Source organism: Octopus sinensis, linkage group LG4 (assembly GCF_006345805.1).
Source record: "Octopus sinensis linkage group LG4, ASM634580v1, whole genome shotgun sequence".
Classification (NCBI taxonomy): domain Eukaryota; kingdom Metazoa; phylum Mollusca; class Cephalopoda; order Octopoda; family Octopodidae; genus Octopus; species Octopus sinensis.
In genome coordinates, this window is record NC_043000.1 from 71,697,355 (window position 1) to 71,719,017 (window position 21,663).

Sequence of the window (21,663 nt, forward strand, 5' to 3'; positions counted from 1 at the left end):
TGGAATGAAGTAATTGAGACTGACCTCTGGATGTTAAGCATCTCATTTCTGAGGAAATGAGAAAGGGCCAAGATGACTGGTGATTTGCTGAGCTCAAGGAAAATCATCCATTTCAGCCCTGCTCCCAAGAAAAGTGGTACTTAGAGCATATAATTTATGTTTATGCCCCTGCAATGAATCTGCTTCTGTCAAGTTTCTTCACAATTCAACCTTCTAAATCTCATCCCTCTATCATTCTTTTTTTAAACTACAGCATATTTGCTCAGCTGCTTTAAGTATATGAAAGTAGAAATGCATATATATTTTGTTCCTTACTACATTATTTTCCACTAAATACCTCTTTCCTCCTGAACACCCTCTCATATCTAACATTCATGGCCTGTTACTGTTCATCCTTCCTTCGCCCTCACATTTCATATCATCTCCCTATTTCTCATCTAAGGTTTTATTATACTGCTGTGCTTCACTTTCCCTTTAATGTACTGCAACTTATCACCTCCTCCCCACTGACTTGTTCCTATTTCCTTCACCTTCTCCTCCAAACTGATAGTCAACACTGACCACACTTTCACCTACATTAACCATTTACTGCATTCTCCTCTATCTCCATCTCTAATTATCTGCGACTCTTGTTTCAGTCTCAAGAACTTACCAATCCGCTTTCCTAATCCTGTCCCTTCTCTCTGTACTATGAGAGTATGTGCTGACAACTTGTCACCATTGTCTCTTTCTAGCTAGGGTATCTCCTCTACAACAAGACACTTGTACCAATCCTTCATTCATACTTTAGCATCTCAGCATCTGGTATAATGCAATGTCCCTTAATACTACATCGCCACTCAATCATGGGGTCTTGTGAGTTACTTGGTGACTTCACTAGCAATAGAGCCATGAAAAAAGCACCCAGTACACTCTGAAGAGTGGTTGGCTTGATGCAGACCTCTTCATCAAATTCTTGTCAAACTGTCCAACCCATGCCCACATGGAAGATAGATGTTAAATGATAATGATGACCATGATGATGATATAAAGGCTTTTAAGGGAAATTCTTGTAAATCACATTAGGGGCAAATACATTACTTTTAAATATCTGCCTTAATAATATTTGTTCACCAAAGTAGTGAATGTATCACTGATTAATAGTAATGACATTTTATTTACTAACATTAATATTTTATTCTTTTTTTAAATTCTTTTTACTTGTTTCAGTCATTTGACAGACGGCCATGCTGGAGCACTGCCAAGGTGTTAGTCAAAGAAATAACCCCAAGACTTATTCTTTCTAAGCCTAGTACTTATTCTATTGGTCTCTTTTGTTGAAATGCTTAGTTATGGTGACATAAACACACCAGCATTGGTTGTCAAGCAGTAGCAGAGGAACAAACATGAACACACACATAAATATATATATATATATATATATATATATATATATATACACATACACATATATATACACATATATATTAGGTTGTCAAGAAATTTCTTGTAGAATTTTTAATTTTGGTTTTAAATGATCTATTTTCAAATTAATTTTCGTTAAATTACTTTGACTTTATATATCATTTTAAAGCCCGTTTTTCGCTCTATCTAATCATGTTACTCCTTTTCTTTTTGAATATTTAGGCCATTTTTTCCAGAATGTTGAATACAACATGGACAAAAAGCAAATTTGCACAATTTTCTTATTCCAGTTCAAGCTAGGCCAAAAAGCTGCTGAAACAGCTCACGATATCAATGATGCGTTTGGCCCAGGAACCACTAATGAATGTACAGCACGATGGTGGTTAAAGAAATTTTATAGCAGTGACGAGAGTCTTGAAGATGATAAGCATAGTGGTTGGCCATCGGGTGTTGACAATGATCAATTAAGAGCCTTAGTCGAAGCCAATCCACGCACAACTGTTCGAGAGCTTGCTTCTGCATTAGACGTAACATATACGACAATTTCCAACCACTTGAAAGAGATTGGAAAAAAACAAAAATATTTGAGAAATGGGTGCTGCATGAATTGAACGACAACCAAACCTCTCGTCTACTGACTACCACTTTTTCAAGCATCTCGACAACTAACTGCATGAGAAACGCTTAAAAAACCAAGACAATGCCAAACACGCCTTCAACGACTTCATTGCCACCAGAACACAGGATTTTTAAGATACTGGCATAAATAAACTTTTGCTGACAAAAGTGTGTTGATTCTGATGGTGTTTATTTCGATTAATAAAGTTTTGTTTGAGCCGAGATATGTGCATCTGATTTTAAAGGTTAAAAACTGCAAGAACTTTCTTGACAACCTAACAGGTTTCTTCCAGTTTCTGTCAACCAAATCCACAAGGCATTGGTTAGCCTGAAGCTATAGTAGAAGATGCCCAAGGTGCCATGCAGTGAGACTGAACCTGGAACCATGTGGTTGGGAAGCAAGATTCTTACTACACAGCCATGCCTGTGCCTAGCAAGCTTCTTACCACACAACCATGCACAAACTGAATTTTTAGAAATATCTGTACTCTGCATGATGGATATAATTTTTTTTTCCTACAATGAAAAATACTACATATTAAGGCTGCATTAAACAATTTATAAGTAATTCAAATAACTACAATTTCTATAGTTTCACTTTTTAGGATCTCAACAAATGTTACAAAAAATATCTTTAATTTTTATCTTGTGACTTTTACTACAACCACCAATTTTATATCACTCATGCAAAGATTTAGATGTTTTTGCAAATTGATGTTTTTGCATACATTTATAAAATATTAAAATGTGATTAGCATTTTAATACTTAAGTTACTCTTTAAAGAATCCTCAAATCTAACTGGAAAAGTGCTGCCTGCAATATTTAAAAAGTTAGGTTCCTGTAACTTAGCAGTTTGGCAAAAGAGACCAATAGAATAAATATGAAGCCTAAAAAAAAGTACAGTTGTTGATTTGTTCAACAAAAAGTCCTTCAAGGCACTGCCCCAGCATGGCCACAGTCTAATGACTGAAACAAATAAAAGATAAAAGATAAATTCTCGAATTTATTTAGAGTGCTGCTTCAAATACATCTCATGTTTGGTCTTATCACCTCTAACTTTGGAGATACAGCATACCCTTTGATATACCCACTTGCGCACTGAAACAAGGGACCTCAAAATGCCCTTTACATTTTAGGATCTTAGAAGTTAGACCTATTTTTTAATCTAGTTGAATCCCTAATTAATGAGGCTGGCTATATGAATCATTTCTGAGATCATGGCTATCACATATTGTGAATGAAGGATACTAAAGAATAAAAGAGGTCACAAAAGCATAAAAAAATAAATAGTGGCTCTACACATTATGTTTACATATATGGCACCAAAGATATGAGCTGCTATTCTGATACAAAAATAACAAGAATACTAATGCCATGACAATATAAAATGCTTCTGAAACAAACACATATTACTAAATAATTCTATTTCATTACAAAAGCTTAGAGTGCAGCACTGTAATAAAATCCTATAGCAATTGTAATACAGACATAAAGATGAAACATGTAATTGATCAGTCAATCCAACAAATAAGAAACTTTTTATAGAACTTTGTAGAGTAAGATTTACCAGAACAGTCTTGCTGAAGAATCTGTTATCATGTGTGCAACCTACCTTTTTTAGTACTTGCTTACTATTGTTTCTATACTCTAATGAAATCTTCCTCCTTGCTTTGATCAATTAAGAGCCTTAGTCGAAGCACAACTGTTCGAGAGCTTGCTTCTGAATTAGATGTAACATATATGACAATTTCCAACCGCTTGAAAGAGATTGGAAAAAACAAAATTATTTGAGAAATGGGTGCTGCACAAATTGAACGACAACCAAACCTCTCGTCTACTGACTACCACTTTTTCAAGCATCTCGACAACTAACTGCATGAGAAACGCTTAAAAAACCAAGATGATGCCAAACACGTCTTCAACGACTTCATTGCCACCAGAACACAGTGAAAGTAAAGATAATGGATCTCAATGCTTGTGTTACAGCCAAGCTTATTAAAATTAGAGAGTTTGTCCTCCACTAACTTAGTATAGTTACCTACCTGATGATTGTCAAGAAAGATTTTAACGAACTGAACAAACCGATACCATGCATTCAGTGTTATTCACTGAATCAATGAAATGCATAGCCTTATAAGCTCACTTATCTGATAGGGAGGGGCAGTAAAAAAATCCTTGCTTTAAGTTTTCCATGATCAATTCAGAGAATTTACTGGTAAGGAGCCAAAGTAGATTAAATAAATATAGTAGTTATTTATTTAATATATTTACTCTAAGTTTTTTTGCCGAAATAATTAATTTAGTAATATGTAGTTATCCAAAAAGCATGTAATATATGACAAGCTTTAACATTGTTGCTATTTTTGTATCAAGATAGCAGACCATTAATAGATTACAGCTAAAAGGCTAAAACTGATGCTATTCTGTAAATCAGCACCTCCAAATATACCAAAGAATAGGTCTAATTTCTAATACACCAAAATACAAGATGTAACTGAGGCCCCTAATTTTAGTATATGAGAGGATACCTTATCATATAAAGGGGTATGCTGTATTTCCAAAACTCAAAGTGACAGAGTAAAACTGATGTAATCAGGTACTTTTTTTAATGGTAATTATTAAAAATGGAAGCATGTTGTAAAATATTAAAAAAACCCAAATAAATAACTACTTTCTTAAAGTAGTTGGTTCAGCACTCACAAATTAGTTGAAAACAATGTCAGATATGTAAAATATACTAGCCATCTCAAGGGTGGGTGTTACTGTAGCTTTTAGCCCTAGGAGATCATCGTCTCCAGCTGGCTTTAGGCACACTTTCTGTGCACTTATGGTATTTGCAAAGGGAGGTCAAACCCTCTCTCGTCAACCTCATTTTGCAAATACCATAAGGACACAAAGTGTGCCTAAAGCCAGCTGGAGACGATGATCTCCTGGTGCTAAAAGCTACAGTAACACCCACCCTTAGTGGTTAGCCATATTGAGATGACTAATATACTTTACGTTGTCGAGTAGTTACAGTTTACATCTCGTTCAGAGATTTATTGTTGTTTAATGTCAGATATGTCACAGTGTTATTGTAAAAATGATATCTTCGCTGAGAGACATATCCTTGCATTTTTTTGGATTTAGATACATGATACAATAAAAATGATTTTGTTTCCATGAATCATTTTGTAAAATAAAACTGTACATTACATAATCTAAATGACAAAAGTAAAAAAGAATTACCTTACGCTCACCCCATACAGCTTTCACACTTGGCTTTCCTCGCCGTATGTCTGATTGGTCTATAACATCATCATGCATGAGGCTGGCTATATGAATCATTTCTGAGATCATGGCTATCACATATTGTGAATGAAGGATACTAAAGAATAAAAGAGGTCACAAAAGCATAAAAAAATAAATAGCGGCTCTACACATTATGTTTACATATATGGCACCAAAGATATAATTGTTCTACGAGGTCTGATCAATAAGTATCCAGACTGTTGCCATAGTAACAAAGCTAAAGCATGCAGAGTAAAGTGGCTTGACAAAGATTGACCTTGAATTCTGCTGCACAAGTGCACTAAGTTTTAACATTCTAGCTCACTTCTGCTGTTTACAGCAGTGCTTGGAAGGAAGGTGTGTAGCATGTGATCGTCGCATTGACTATGAAAGAGAAAGTTGTCATGGCGATACCTGCTCAGAGGCCTATGCAATGTTATAGAAAGTATATGGAGAGGAGTGTATGAGAGGTTCAGACGTTTTCAAGATGGCCAAAAAAATGTCGATATTGATGATCGTTCTGGGAGACCTGCAACCAGCAGAACTGAGAAAAACATTGCAAATGTGTGTGCAGGTGTGAGGAAAAATCACCAAATCAACATCTGTGAATTATCAGAGGATGTGCAGATTAGTTATATTTCAGTTCAGTCCATTATCACTGAAGATTTGAGTATGAGACGTGTGTCCGCCAAATTTGTATCAAAACTGCTTTCAGCTGACCAAAAAGACACTTCGGTTTCAGTTGCACAAGATCTCCTTGATTGTGCCAAGAATGACGAAAACGTTTTGAAAACTTTGCATAGGCCTCTGAGCAGTTATTGCCAAGCTGTTAGTAAAAGTTGATGCAGATTTTCTGCTCAACTTTCTGTCATGGTCAATGCGATGATCACAAGTTACACACCTTCCTTCCAAGCACTGCTGTAAACAGCAGAAGTAAACCAGAACATTAAAACTTAGTGCACATGCACAGCAGAGTTCAGGGTCAACCTGTGCCAAGCAGACTCACTCTGCATGCTTTAGCTTTGTTACTATGGCAACAGTCCAGATACTTATTGATCAGACCACGTATAGTATCTAACATGTTGATAAAATCACTACTAATAGAAAAGCTGGATGATATACTTCTTCTAAACAATTTAATAGCATAGTCCACACTTGAATATTTGATACTTCTGTTAGATTTCAGAACTAATATATGTCTGTTGGTTTGTGTTAAAGATTTTCTGTATTTTAACTAAAAAAAATGCTTTAACAAAATTTTCAAGCCAAAAGAAATGTATAAAAAACGATATTTTGCAAGCAAAAAACTTGCAGTTGGGAAAATACTTTCAGTAGCAAACATGAATTCAAATGCAACAGAAAACTTTGAATCTGTGAAAACCACAATTACAACTTATCAAATGTCTAGCAAAGTTCTAGAATGAACACAGGTACGTACACAAGAAAAAATTACATGCGGTGAGGAGATGCATTCAGCTAAGATATAACCCATTTTCAATATTATTTTTTAATTTTTTATAATGCAAAATGTAGTTTCAGTTCATAAGTTATAGAACAATAACTGTCAGTTATTCATTGGTATAAATATTCTCTTATTCATGCCTTCCCATTTCTTTAAAGTCCATCAGAATAAACTATACTGCGGTATGGAGATAACTTCATTCTCAGACAGCTCTTTGCATCCTACATTTGCCTACCTACACAACTGAAGCAATCTTAGACTGGTAATATTAACTCTTTGATAGCTAACCACTTCTCTTACATCATACAGAATACATGGCATCTTAATTGTAGTGAAGGCATCTATCTAACAAATTTCAGCTCTCCAAATAAACTCATTGAGTAGTATCTCTGAATAAAGGGTGATCAGTGGAGAGCAGACAACCACTCTAATGCCAGGAGTTTAATAAAATGTATCCAGCTAGTACTATAAAGTGGTTTGTGATATGAAGGATACCAAACTATAAATACATGACATCCAAAGCAACAAAGTCGGCTAAATTTTCCTGTGTGTCAAATGATGAGAGAGGCTGATGATTACAATGGTTATAATGATATTGCAGACTACGCAGTAGGTTGCCCAACAATGTGACAGGTTGTACCAGGTTACATGTTACCAGTGGCACTAAGAGTGACCTGACAATAGTTTGCCGGCAATCACTGAGCTGTGTATGCAACTACTTATTTTCTTGCTCAGGAGGCCAGGTGAAGAGAAAAGTTAGACACAAGGGCCCAATTCTGAGACGGTTAATGCAAATATATTTGTATAATTTTTTGCATATTGAAGTTAATATTACATGGAGGTTACAAAAACAACTTTAATCATAAGGAAGTCATATGGCTAAATAAATCTACCTTCACCTCTCACAACTGCTTTACTTTATGCTATATATATCTCTCACTGAACAATCGATCATTTGGATTTTTCTGGATTTTCAGTTACACAGACTTCTGGAATGCACACACACACAAATACATCATCATTATCACCCTTTTAATATGAACTTTTCCATACACACATAGGTTGGATGAAAATTGTAGAGATGGATTTTCTACAGCCAGATGCCCTTTCTATTGCCAACCCTCACCTGTTTGTAAGTAATATCTTCCTGTGATCAGACATGCTTTTATGAAAGAATGGAAAGGAAGGATATCACTAGCATGATGGTGATACTTGTTTTACAATGTGATGTCAAGGCAAGTAGACATAACACACACACACACACACACACATATACAATGGGCTTTTTTCAGATTCTTATCTACCAAATCCACCCAGAAAGCTTTAGTCAATCTGGGGCTATAGCAGAAGACACTTACCAAAGGTTCCACACAACCATACCATATAGAAATGTGTGTGTGTGTGTGTGTATAGTATATATAATGGGCAAGAATACATTAAAAAAAAACAACAGACACAGAGAATTAGTGTTCAAACCAGACAAGATATGTAAAATCTAATACTGATTGAAGGGACAGAATCCAAGGAAAGAGTTGGCTACAGGCAATGTACCAATTGAGCTTTATGAAAGTACAATAAAATAAAATATAGGCAGGCAGTTGTTAATGGCTTCAAAGCATAAAATAGTTATACAGGAGTATGGAAAAATCTATTATATAAAATCCGTTCTGTCTGTCTGTGTGTGTGTCTTGTAGGATCTCAGGCATCATCCATCTGATTGCGCTCAAATTTGATATGTAGATATTAATGGTATCAGGGCGTGTATAAGTCTTCAAAAAATTACAAAAATCAATTCCAGGTAAGAATGTGGGAACATGCATTTGTACGTGCAAGTACATCAGCTGTTGCGATCAATACTACGCGTACACGAGAAAAATGCACGGCAGTTTGCGTAAAAAAAGCCGGCTGGCTTGAAATGCAGTATATTTAAGAGACCAAAAAGTGAGATGCAAAAGAGATATTTTATTTAAACCTGGCATGAAGGAAGGAAAGACTATTTGGTTTCTCAAGAAGTTTTTTTTTGGATAAAATCGTTTTTTTTTTGGAATAGAAAAAAAGTCTATCTTTATTTCTTCTTTTGCTGGTGTCTCAAATTTAGGTTAAATCAGTGTTTCTCAAAGGGGAGGCCTATGGGACGGTCGGACAAGTTGTTTTGAGAAAACTTGGTTAAATGTTTGACAACTCAGCACTGTCAATTGGACGGGGGGGGGGGCTGCTCGTGTATATATATATATATATATATATATATATATATATATATATATATAATTAAGCAGAAATGCAAGAAAATCAAGAGTTCATAGTATTCTTCATAGATAGGTATATATCTTCAAAGTTCATATCAAACCTCACAAATAGGACAGTGGATAATATAGCAATCCTTTACAATTGTTTCTGGGATTAGGTGTTCAGTAAGTGCTGTATTGTGCATCATGTGTATATGTACATGATGTAGATTGGTGTTAGCAAATGCATATGAAATAACACAATGAATTTTGTCTAACCCATGCAAAAGTAGACATTAAAAAAAATGAAGAGAAAAATAAAATTTCATGGAAATTTTTGCAATAAATATTTAAATATAATTAACTCACGTTGAATCACCAATATGGTGAAAATTACATGATTTTGCCATGAGCATGACTGTCATGGGTCGTAGAGATTTGCCCCTGCCATCCAAATGGTAGTGTGCAATTTCCTGAAGGTCTGGATGGATTGTATAAATTAACTGCAACATAAAAGAAACAAACTTCAATAAGAGTATTTTTCATATGATCTTTACTGGAGACAGATTCATAAATCAGGCATTGAAGCTTGAATTGTTACACATTAAACTGAGATTTGAAGCAACTTATTTGGTAGAAAAACTGAAAAAAATAAAAATAAATAAAAGTGATATATGAACAGGGAGACAAAGCAGAGTATCACATTTCTAAAATAAATGCTTAATTGCTGGTGCCACATAAATTGCACAAATGCCAATGCTATGTAGATGCAACCATGCCAATGGCATGTGAAAAACACCCAGCACACTGAGTAAAGTGACTGGCATTAAGAAGGGCATCCAGCTATAAGAACCATGCCAAAACAGACAATTGGAGCCCGACAGCATGGAAAATGGACATTAAATGACAATGATGATGAGTGTACAGGAAATAGTTATAGTGTATTGGACAATATAACTATTTTCTGTACACTAAGTATTTCAGGTGCAATAAAAGATATAATATGAGCAACCATCAAGCAAAGACTTTCATGGAGTAGTGATCAGTCTTTTCATGTCTTCTAGGTAGTGATAGCTAGTTAAGGTTGGTTTGAATTTTAGCAGATTTTTTTTATAAGAAAAATGTATACGAATGCAGTTTTGGTAAAGTAAAATGTTTAGTGAGAGTTGAACACAAGGATTGGAACAAAAAGTATGCAATATGTTATCATTAGTTGAACATAGGCCTCAAAAGAAGGAAACCTACAATGACACATTAATATAATGTGCAGAAGTGCTATACAAAGCTTGTAGAAGAGGTTAGTCATAAGTGAGTATAGATCACTAAATGTAGGATGATACCTTTGCCAGTAAGGAAAAGAGACATTCTGACTGAAAACGATCTCAGAGCTGGTGGTTAGATACCTGTAATGGATACTAATTAAAGTGTTTGAAGCAGTTAGGATTACAGACAAGATAATGCAGTATCAAGATACATAGCTGTATGGTAAGAAGCATGTTTCCAAGTCACATGATTCTGGGTTCAGTCCTACTGCATGGAACCTTGGGTAAGTGTCTTCTACTTGTGAGTGGATTTCACAGATATAAACTGAAAGAAGGACATTGTATGTATGTATGTGTGTGTGTGTGTATGTGTGTGATAAGTACTGGGGGTCGATTCATTCCACTAAAAATTCAAGGTGGTGCCCAAGCATGGCTGTAGTCTAATGACTGAATTAAAATAAAAGAAAAGAAAGATAGAGGGAAGATTATATCAAGACAGAAAAAATAAAACATTACTTAAATGATGATGATATAAAAATATCTTTACCTTTTTAATATCATTATTAAGCATTAAAAATTCATCTTCAACTAACTTATAAGAATTTTCAAACTGTTTCATATGTACATCCTGATTACTGTGATGAGTTGATGCATGCTGCTGGTAAGAATATAGTTTTGATGGTATTTCTGAGATCAGGGGTGAGACAGTATTAGCTGGATGATTTCTGATTAGAAAAATCTGCAAAGAGATAACATTTCAATGAAATATTTACCAGCCAGAAATCCTATGCAAGAAGAACAAAGGAAAAAAAAACATTTCAAAGAAAATGAAAGACTGGCAGATAAACCCATTTTGGGGGGGACAGTGTTTCTATGAATGTTTTTTTCTCATCTATTTGGTTTAATTTACCATTTTTGTAAGTTATAAGGGAAAGCAGGATATAATATCAAGGACCTTGACTAACGATAAGCATTGATCTTGGAGATTTCTGAAAATTCACAGACTAATACTAGTCTATCACATAAGTTCATATCGAAAATCATAGAGGTAAAAATTTGGTGTATGCAATTGGGTAGTATTTAAATTAAAATAAGCCATCCATGTATCGATCATAATGCATATATACACCAATGACAGGCAAATTACTGAGGCTTCTGTTTATAGAGAGAGACGAAAAATCAAGTGAGAAAGCTAGCAGCATTTTGGCCTTTCTGGATCTTGTCAAGATGAGATTTGTCACCTCCAATATAGGATACAAATCTCGTCTAGGTGTGTGGCTGGCAGTAAGCACACATGATTGACAAAGCTCCAAGAGGCCAATATACATATATAACCTCTGTTTCTCTGTCAATACTCACACATTCACTCACTACAAAAAGTGAATAAAAAATTTCACTTCTCTCTCTTTTCACACACACTAACAATTCACATATACACCACACATTCTGTCTTGCACACCCCATCAAACACACACTCTCTCTCACATACACACACACATCAATTCTTCCGCTTCACACCAGCTTCAAAAGAACTTCACTTGTACAATTGTGCTCTCCCTGTCTCTTTCGCTTTCATGCCAACTTCAAAAGATCCCCTTTCCACCCAACCCTATATTCAAAAATAAAAATTTCTTACGGAGAATGGCTCCTGGCTACTTTCACTGCAGGCGAAGGAGTAAAAAAAATGAAGATATTTTCACTTGTCCGGGCATTGCTATTACAGTCAAATTAACAACAATTTGACTCGAGAGATAAACACAAACCACCTTGTACTGACTGAAAAAATCCCGCCAAATATACTTTTAATTTCTGCTCTCTGATTATACAGACGTCCAATATAATAGCTCTCACCTACATTTTGTTCTCTAAAATGGTACGTGTCTATTTTTTCTATAAGCGTATAACAATGACTTATTCCGTACTTCTCCACTTAGCTTTTATCTTCACTTTTCTTAAATTGGATACGTCTGCTATTAAGTTACAGAACTTTGGCAGAACAGTTAAAAATCATTTCTGCTTTACTTCTTACATACAATTTCCCCGTAAATTCTTACAGCTTCATTTTTGGTGATGATTGAAATGTCAAACATTTTCTAACTGTTAAAGCAATTCTTAACGTCAACTTCTTAATGCCTCTTCTATTTTTTTCCTAGCCCCCATACTTACCAAGAAAATCGATTAAAACTCTTTGTTCTGCCATAAAACAACCAGTTGCTCACACAGCTGGCATATACCCTTTCGCTAGCAACAAGGGGACTAAAGGATGACAGTCAGCTAATACCTTATGCCTAACTAAAAATGATAGGCAATCTCGTCATTTAGCTTCATGCTTATTCACTATTGTCATTTCTAATCAATTTACCGATATTGTCCTTCAAAGCTGCATGCTTTTTTTTTTAAACATTTCCACCTATAATAACAGATAAAGATTAATACTTCGTTCAAAAACCTTAACGTTTCTCTTTCAGACATTGGTTCAAGTTGCAAAAAAACTATACTTTCGTTACACTTACTATTTGCTTCTGAGGGATGACGTCAGCAGCTGGCGAGCTGACCGGAATTTGGGGCTGACTGGAAGAGGAAGGGCGCAGGAGTGATGTGCGCGCAGGCAGGGGAGGATTGGGTCTTTTCGACCAGGGTAGCCGACAGGGCTGGACATGTGAGCGCTTCGACAAGGTAAGGGAAAAGGAGCTGCTATTTTAAGCGTTCGGGTCAGGCCACATGGAAGGGTGCGTTACCACCAGAGAGGTCTGCGTCGACGAAGAGAAGGCAGGTGTCTTTACTTCAAATCTCCTGCATACACCACAGCTTTGTAGTGATCGTATGTAACGGTGCGCGCGCGCACCGTCCTTTTCTGTTTCGCGCGTGCGGTGTTGGTGCCTTCACCAAGGCAGAGAGGAAGGGCCCTCTCGCGCATGCGCGAAGCACCGGAAGAAGGACCTTTTTGCCTACGTGGCAGTTAGCCGAGGCAAGGGGATCGTTGGACGTTGACCACTAGCGTCCAGCAGCAGGCAGTGACTTGAGACAAAGCGACTGAAGGCAACGGACATATATTTTCTCTCTGTCAGGATTTGATAACAGTCGGCCGAAGGCTTTTAACCAAATTGTTGCAGACCTCAGCCCTGACGCCATTTTTGACCCGTTCTGTTTTTAGCGGCTGAACATTGTAAAATCTTACAAGCGATTAACTTTCAGCCTTGCACGCCCAATATCAAGCGGAACCAGATACACCACTTGTTTGTTACTGTCATAAGAGAATAAAGTAGATATATATTTTTTACGTTTGCGTCTTGTTGTTTCTGACTGGTAGAATCTGGATTTAAAAGCAACGGATAGTGATTGCACCAACTTGCACCCCAAAAGTGCAAGAGAAGATATTCACTTTTGTTACAGCTTCTTCAAAAAATCTCATCTTTACAGATAATGCCTAACCGAAAACGATCAATGCTCTGTTCCAATTGGAATGCTCTCCTAAAACAGCGAAAAAGGGAGTTGCGTTCACAGGTACGTTTTTCAACATTCATATCATTTCGATTTTGCTTCCACACATTCTTCTGTATCCCATTTCAATATTGCACTTTCATATATCCTCTATTATTCCTTTCAGGTAACACCAGAAGCAAGAAAGGCCCGTCTTGCTGCACAGCGTAGTTGTGATCAACGCTCACTACTTGACGAGCCTGTTGAAACAAGGCAGGCCCGTCTTGCTTCCATGCGTATTCGAAATCAGTGCTCACTCCTTGTGGAGTCGGCAGAAGCAAGGCAGGCCCCCTTTGCCGCCCTGGGTGCTCCAATAAATGTGTAACGACACGCGGATGATAATTAAAACATTATACTCCCGAGTTCTGCAGGCAACCATCTTGAATGGACCAGCCGCTGGTCAAGATGTTCTTATAACTCTAATGTTTCTCAATCCCTCCAATACGATCTACAAGTTTAAGCGGCTTCAATTTCCTATCAAACCCTCCTTTGCAATGACAATAAATAAGGCACAGGGTCAATCATTGCAAATGGTTGGTTTAAATCTCACAGAGCAAGTGTTCTTCCACGGTCAACTTTACGTTGGATGCTCCCGTGTTGGCAGGACACAAAGTCTATACATTTGTGCATCAGAAGAGAAAACGAGAACCGTTGCTTACAAACAAGCGCTCCACTGAAAAGACGGCATTTCTTCAGATCTTTCAAATCACCGCAGTCAATTTCTTTATTAATCATGAGGTTGAGAAAAAAAAAGAGGACGATACGAGGACAGACAAAACAAACATTGGGGTCAGGATATCGAATGAGACGAAACGTATGAATAAACAAACAATTAAAATACATACAATTAAATGAGAATGAATGGTTTACAAAAAATGAAGCGGAGGACGCGGTCGACCCCACAAACCACATATTCACACTGAAGACTTTGCTTTTTCCTTTTCATATCCTCGTTTAAACAGGTTCTTTCACTCGCAACATACTTGCTATAGACTTCCATCTTTTCCGTTTCATGTGGAAAACGAAAAAGTCGAATAGCTCGAGACTGGAGATAAACATGCTTGTTACAATTCCTTTCACTCTCGTCTTCCATACTACCTCCCTATTCAGGGAGGTCGGCGGAACGATCTTAATTACAGATTCGCTCGACAGTTGTACTCTTCTTGAATGCAACAGCAGGTGTTCGACATAAGCCCAGAGCTCAGTCATCTTGGGGCATTGCATAATCGCGTGCAGGACAGTGACCTGCTCGCATCTTGCACAAACCGGCGAAGGCGCACACCCATGTCTAAAGAGTTTATCTCGAACCGGTAAAGCTCCTCTGTAATATTGCCAGACCAGGGACTTTTGGTAATTATCCATAGACTGGCCAGCTGATCGTCGAAGCCTAGGGTTTCTCCCAGAACGTCGTTACACTTAAACTCTATTAACCCTCTATAGAAGAACGAGGTAGTACCCCAGCCACCGGCATTGCCAGGGCATCTTTCGCCTCAAAAGCTTCGTAGTCACTGTAACTCAATGACACACACCTAGACTCACTCACTCTCTTTCTCTCTCACACGTCCACGTCCATTTCATATATCTTCTTTCAATTTCTGCTCTCTGAAAATAAAATTTTTACTGATATAACTGCTTACAAAAATAGGGATTAATGTATAATTTCTTTCTATGTTCATAATTAAATAAATGTTTTAATGATTAGACAGAGGTCCAATACAATAACACCTGAAGCTGTTTTCTGACAGAGATGGGGGAGGAATTTTCATACAACTGGAAGCTCCAATTGAAACAGGGGACCCGAAATGATAAGGTTGAGAAACGCTGTTATAGATTATGCCTAACCGAAAACGATCACAGCCACGTTATCCAAACAGACAGGGTGAAACAGGGCTTAACTGCTAGTCAGTTTAATATAGTGGAGGTATGAATATTTACATCGTTCGGCGTTAATTAGCCGTTTACGTAATATATGGCAAGGGCAAGTGTGTTTATTTTATAACAAATAACAGCTCGATACGCCTTACCTAACGCTTAGCTAGATTAATCCACTTCAGATTAAAATATATTCTAAAATTAAAATAAAAACAATATTTATTTCATTTTCGATCAACTTCAGACAGCAATTTAGCAACTTAAAAACAAGGAGAAATATGTATTGTAAGACACAAGGTTAAACTTGCCGGGTTTTTAACTCCAATACAAATAGAAATACTTACTTTGCGTTTCAAAAGACATGGAGTACAATTATGAACAGGATAATATTTTTGATTAAATGTAGTATATAGCCTTCGTATCATCCAGTCCACAGACAGTCGTGATATTGAGAAAATTCTGACACTACAACAGCAGCTCCTTACAAAAGTCATCTTAGATAATCATGTTCATCACCCCAATTAAGGACATTAATACAAAGACAGTAAGTTTTACTTTGGCATTTTATTTTAAAAACTGCATTTTAATTGTCAATAAAAATATTTAATTAATTGTAGTAGACAACTCATAATTATGAGATCTGTTATTTAATATACTGTAATAAATAGTACGCAACTATCTAATACTTTTGAGAGGCCTTATTTAAATTACTTTAACACGCCCTTTCATTTGTGCAAATAGGCTTATTGCCATTCAGTGAATTTAGCTGTTCATCTAACGATCAGGCTAGTTGAACAATTGAGACTTAAGGAATTTGTTTTTGTTTTCACCTAAATTTATATTCAGTAAAATCTAAACGAGAACGAACATAAACAAAACATTACTCTTCCTACCCATTTGATAGTTGACGAAAAATACAAAAAATTTGTGTGAAGGGCAACAACTGTGCGCTTAATCATTTTTCAGTATTCTGTTAGTCCTTTTGTTTTATTAACTTAGTTTTTAGTCCAAACTTGCTCCATTTTAAGTTTTGTGATTTAAATTGAATTAGATTAAAATTTTAGAGAATAACTGCGTTATTATATGGAGGATAACGTTATATTTCAAAAAGTATTTACTGTTTGTCTACTAACTTCTTGATTACTTCCCTTCGTACGCTTTTCCCATTAGGTAACTAGCTAGTCGCTTAATAATCACACATTTGATTCCCAATTTGAGTAAATTTTTTTAATATATATTTACGTTCAATTTGTCTTTGTATCCTTCATCCATACGATAGTACTCAATACGAAATAAATTTCGGGCATAACTTCAGAAGTGTGTACCCTATCAATTCTGTTTCCTCATAACTTTCTGGAAATGTATATTTTGATGAAGTTTTCTGCAAATATATTTCAGATGGCGTAGATTACAGTCATGTCGGAATTTATCGTGAAAAACTTTTTCATTGCCTGGAAGCCATCATAAAAACAGTCAGTTTCAGACTCTCTTTTAGAACCTGTATAGTTGTAACTGCTCAGTTACAACTCTGAACTGTTCCTCGTTGCACACTTAATTCATCAAGAGTATGCCATCTCGAGCGATTGCTGAAGAAATTGCAACAGTTGAGAGGGTCGTGTCAGTTTATGTGAATGACAACACCGTCATGATGTCAAATACCACTAAAGTGAAGGCGGTCGACCCCAATCTAAAGAAATACGAGATGCTATCAGAGGTTAAAATCAATCTGGACAAACCAATAAGTAGCTGCTTGACATTTGGAAAAGAAAGTTCATGACGACATACATGGTGATCTATCTTTCTGTATCAAGTAGACTGCATCATCATCATCCTCCATGCAATATGCTTCTTTTTCTACGTAAATCTCCCCACTTTAAATATGTCTTTGTCATTGCAAACCCCTTATCCATTGTCCTGGTGGCAAAGAAAAGATATCCTCATCATTTATCATTATTGGTGGTGGTAGTGGTGGGGAAAAAAATCGCTTTGTGGTATTTTGCCAACTCTCAATATTCTGCTGAGCTTGACTTTGTTCAAATTCTGCTTATCTTGTATAGAAAGCTTGACTTTGCCTATCATCCATTGGGGGGGGGGGGGCAATAAAATAAGAACCAGTTAAGTATCAAAGTTGATGTAACTGACTACCCCTCCCCTAAAACTGCTGAATTTCTGCTAAAATTTTGAAACAATTGTTATGATCCATCTATCAGTTTTTTCCACCCACTATTTCTTGGAAGGTCATGTAGCAGTAGAGTCCTCATGTACTGTTTCCATAGGGTCCTATCAGAAACAGCCACCATTAAACTTCCCTGCTTGATTCCAAAACATGACTAACTGAGACTATGGATATTATCAAACCATCTCACTTATGATTTCCCCCTAGGTTTCTTACTGGTTGGCTCTTTCATGTGATTCTTTCCTATGACATTCCAACCACATATCTATAGTACAAGAGTTGTGCTTTCTTAATGCAGAGAAGTACTGGCTCAACCTGGAGAGACTCCTTGAACTTTGAGCTACCTTCCTTTGGAGGAATCCCATTTCAGGCATTTGTACTCATGATTGTAATCTTTTGGTCATTATCCAACATCCATTTCAGCCTCCTGCTTCCCATCACACATGAATCCAGCCCTTGAGATACTTCTTATATGACCCCTACACAGAATTTGAGATACCTATTATACAACTTCTTCATAGAAAGTTTATAATACACTGATAAGTCTGATGTCTTGGAAATTTTAAATACACTGTTTTATAGGATTACAATTTTTAAACTGGATAATTGAACATTTTATTTTCAGCATCCATCGCTTGAAGAAACACCATAGGTAAAACTATTTTTACACATACTTTTACACATACGGTGGCACGTAAAAAGCACCATCCGAATCGTGGCCGATGCCAATGCCGCCTCGACTGGCTTCCGTGCCGGTGGCACGTAAAATGCACCAATCCGACCGTGGCCATTGCCAGCCTCGCCTGGCACCTGTGCAGGTGGCACGTAAAAAGCACCTACTACAATCACGGGGTGGTTGGCGTCCAGCTGTAGAAACACTGCCAGATAAGACTGGAGCCTGGCTTCCCAGATCCCTGGTCGAACCGTCCAACCCATGGAGAACGGACGTTAAATGATGATGATGATGATTAATATTTATACAAAGGCACCTAAAATTACACCTAATGCATAAATAAAACTTTCAGTCTACATCAAACAAAATACCCACCCCTTATGGTAGCCACACATATACTGCATAGTTAAGTTATAAGATTTGTTTTCTGTTTCAGAACCAGCAACATTCTATATCATGTGATTCTTTACAAGATAAAAGCTCACACAACACTGAAATAAAGCTAATTCCTCTGTGTCTCCCATGGTATTTTGATAATTTTACTAACAGGGATTTTGTTAAGGCAGATTTTCTATGGCTGGATGCCTCTCCTATCATAAAGTCTTGTGTGTTTCCAAGCAAGGTAATATTTCCTTATAGCTGGACATGTTTTCCCAAAAGATTGGAAATGAATGGACACCACTTGTATGACAAGGATGTTTGTTTACAACAATATGCATTATCAAGCAAGGAGACCCAACCACACACATGATGAGTGACTTTCAGTTTCCAGTTACCTAATCCACTTACAAGTGGCTACAGTTGAAGCTACTTGCCCCTTCTTGCTACATGGTAGGACTGAGCTTAAAAGTACATGGTTGGGAAACACAGCTATAAATGTTTTCTTTTCTTTCCAAGTTCACAATTTTATTTTAATTCTTGTTGAAATTTATGTTTTTGAAAAAATTAACTTTTAAGAATTAGCTTGGAGAGGAAGATCTTAGTTTTGTTAGAAGTTCTGGGGGAGAAAGATTGGTTAAAGTATCAAGGGTGAGACACAATAAAAGTAATATGAGCTGGGAAAGTATAGAGTTGTGTTTGGAAGAATAGAGAATATCATAAACATTTATAAGGTTTGTAATTTGTAGGGAAGGTAAAAGGAAATGGTTGAATGCTGTTGAGTGGAGTTTTGCTTCTTAGGTGAATGGTTTCGTTTTTATGGGTTATAGATGTTGTATGGTGGGATCACTATCATTGAGGATTTAACTTTATTTCAGTGTTGGGTGAGATTTTATCTTGTACAGAATCACAAGTTGTTTAGAAGTTGCTGATTCTGAAACAGAAAACAAATCTAAACTATAAATTGAGTTGTATTAATATTTTGCTGCTACTAAAAATGAAACTTGGTTGTCATCAGTTCATAAAAGTTACTTTTGTAAACTATTTGATCATAGATGTGTATGTCTGTCAAAATTTATTGAATTTAGATGAGATTTGAGTACTGAAACATAAAAAGTACATGTTCGTTCAAGTGACAACAAATTGGTTATTTATAGAAAGTTTTAAGGTACATCTATTTTGACAGTGTGCTTTGGATGTTTTCCCAATAGAAGTTCAATACTACACAAATAGGCAAGTTTGGTAAATCAGTTTGCATTCTATTTGGAAGATGGTTTCATGCTAAAAACACTATTTTTGAAATCTTGAAGTGAGCTATCAATATCTACTGAAGCAGAATCACTAGATAGGAGTTATTGAATCCAGTAGCAGTGCCTAATGTTTCCTGGTTTAATAGAAAAGAAAAAAAAAAGATATAAATATGGTTAACTTTTCAAAGATGTGTTTAATAAGAGAAAAGAAATTAAAATCTTATTAACAGTAAGTTACCTCATTTTCTTAATTAGATTTCTAATCTGCATTAGATAACTAATGCTCAGTTAATGGTACAATTCTTTCTTTTATTTGTTTCAGTCATTTGACTGTGGCTATGCTGAAGCACTGCCTCAAAGGGTTTTAGTCAAAGAAATTGACCCCAGGACTTATTATTTGTAAGCCTAGTACTTATTCTATCAGTTTCTTTTGCTAAACCACTAAGTTACAGGGACATAAACACACCAACATTGGTTGTCAAGCGATGGTGGGGGGACAAACACAGACACACAAATACATGCATATATATATATAGTAGCATTAAAGACCCGTCGTTACCGGGTCATAGTGCTAGTGCATGTATATATGTGTACATATTACATGTACATCTATATATATACATCTACACATAAAATACAAAGTTATATCTTGATCTCGCTAGTGATAACAATACTCAAAATATATAACAGACTGGAATTGTTAGCCCGTCTCTTGTAATTTCGATCAATTGTATCTTGTCCTCCCTCTTGTATAGAAGTGTGGCTACAATCCAGCCTACCTCTACTTCGTTTAGTTTTGTATTGAATAAGAATTGTGTGTGTGTAACCAGTTGTATTTTGGGTGACATTTCTTGATTTAACCCTTTAGCATCAGATTACTCCAGCAAATGTAATGCTTATTTATTCACTTTGTTTTAAATTACTCATGCATTATCTCATAGTTTCAAGATTTCAATGATATGATTGTTTATTTTTAGTAAGACATTTTAGTGAGGTAGCTATGAGAAGATGAACCCTAGTGGCTGAGACTTATAAATGGGTACATATCCTGCAGGCTGGAGAATGCCAGCAACATTGACAAGAATAGTAGCCTCTCCTGGACCTGCGATAAGTACATCACATCTCATCATGAAGTCTATCCAAGAACAGGAGATAGCCACTAAATACCTCATCAACAAAAGTGATAGAAAAGTCTCTAAACCCTAATGCTGTGATTATGCCATACCAATGTGGAAGGAATCACTCATATCATCAGTAGCTACCCAAAATGACTACAAGATACTTCTTCCCCATGAGACATGATATCATTATCAAAATGGTTTACAATGCTATACACAAGAAGGATTGTCCTGATGGCCATGCCGAAGGCACACAAGGACCAGAGAGTATCTACAACTTCAAAAATAAAGAATGATGGTGGAAGATTCCAATAAAAGCAGCAACATAGTGTAAACACAACAGGTCAGATGTGGTTGCGTTGGACAGAGAGCAAAAGTCATACATTGTTTTAGAGATCAGCTTCTAAGCAAATGTGAATGTTGCTTAAAAAATCATGGGAAAAGAGAACATCAATAGTGAACTGATGAGAAATC

The 21,663-nt window shown here is 36.3% G+C and overlaps 1 protein-coding gene across 1 annotated transcript in view; it reads right to left on the bottom strand.

The window, feature by feature from the left end:
* The window catches only part of LOC115210482 (decaprenyl-diphosphate synthase subunit 1), a 25,071-nt gene extending 8,936 nt beyond the window's left edge, over positions 1–16,135 (bottom strand). Inside the window, exons 1-5 of the mRNA XM_036502634.1 lie at positions 15,939–16,135; positions 10,790–10,981; positions 9,350–9,483; positions 5,252–5,390; positions 2,362–2,538 (exon numbers count right to left, since the gene is read on the bottom strand). Of these exons, the coding sequence (XP_036358527.1) occupies positions 2,362–2,538; positions 5,252–5,390; positions 9,350–9,483; positions 10,790–10,981; positions 15,939–16,088 (792 nt within the window). The 5' untranslated portion in view covers positions 16,089–16,135. The remainder of the gene's footprint in view (positions 1–2,361; positions 2,539–5,251; positions 5,391–9,349; positions 9,484–10,789; positions 10,982–15,938) is intronic.
* Between the last annotated feature and the right edge of the window lie 5,528 nt (positions 16,136–21,663).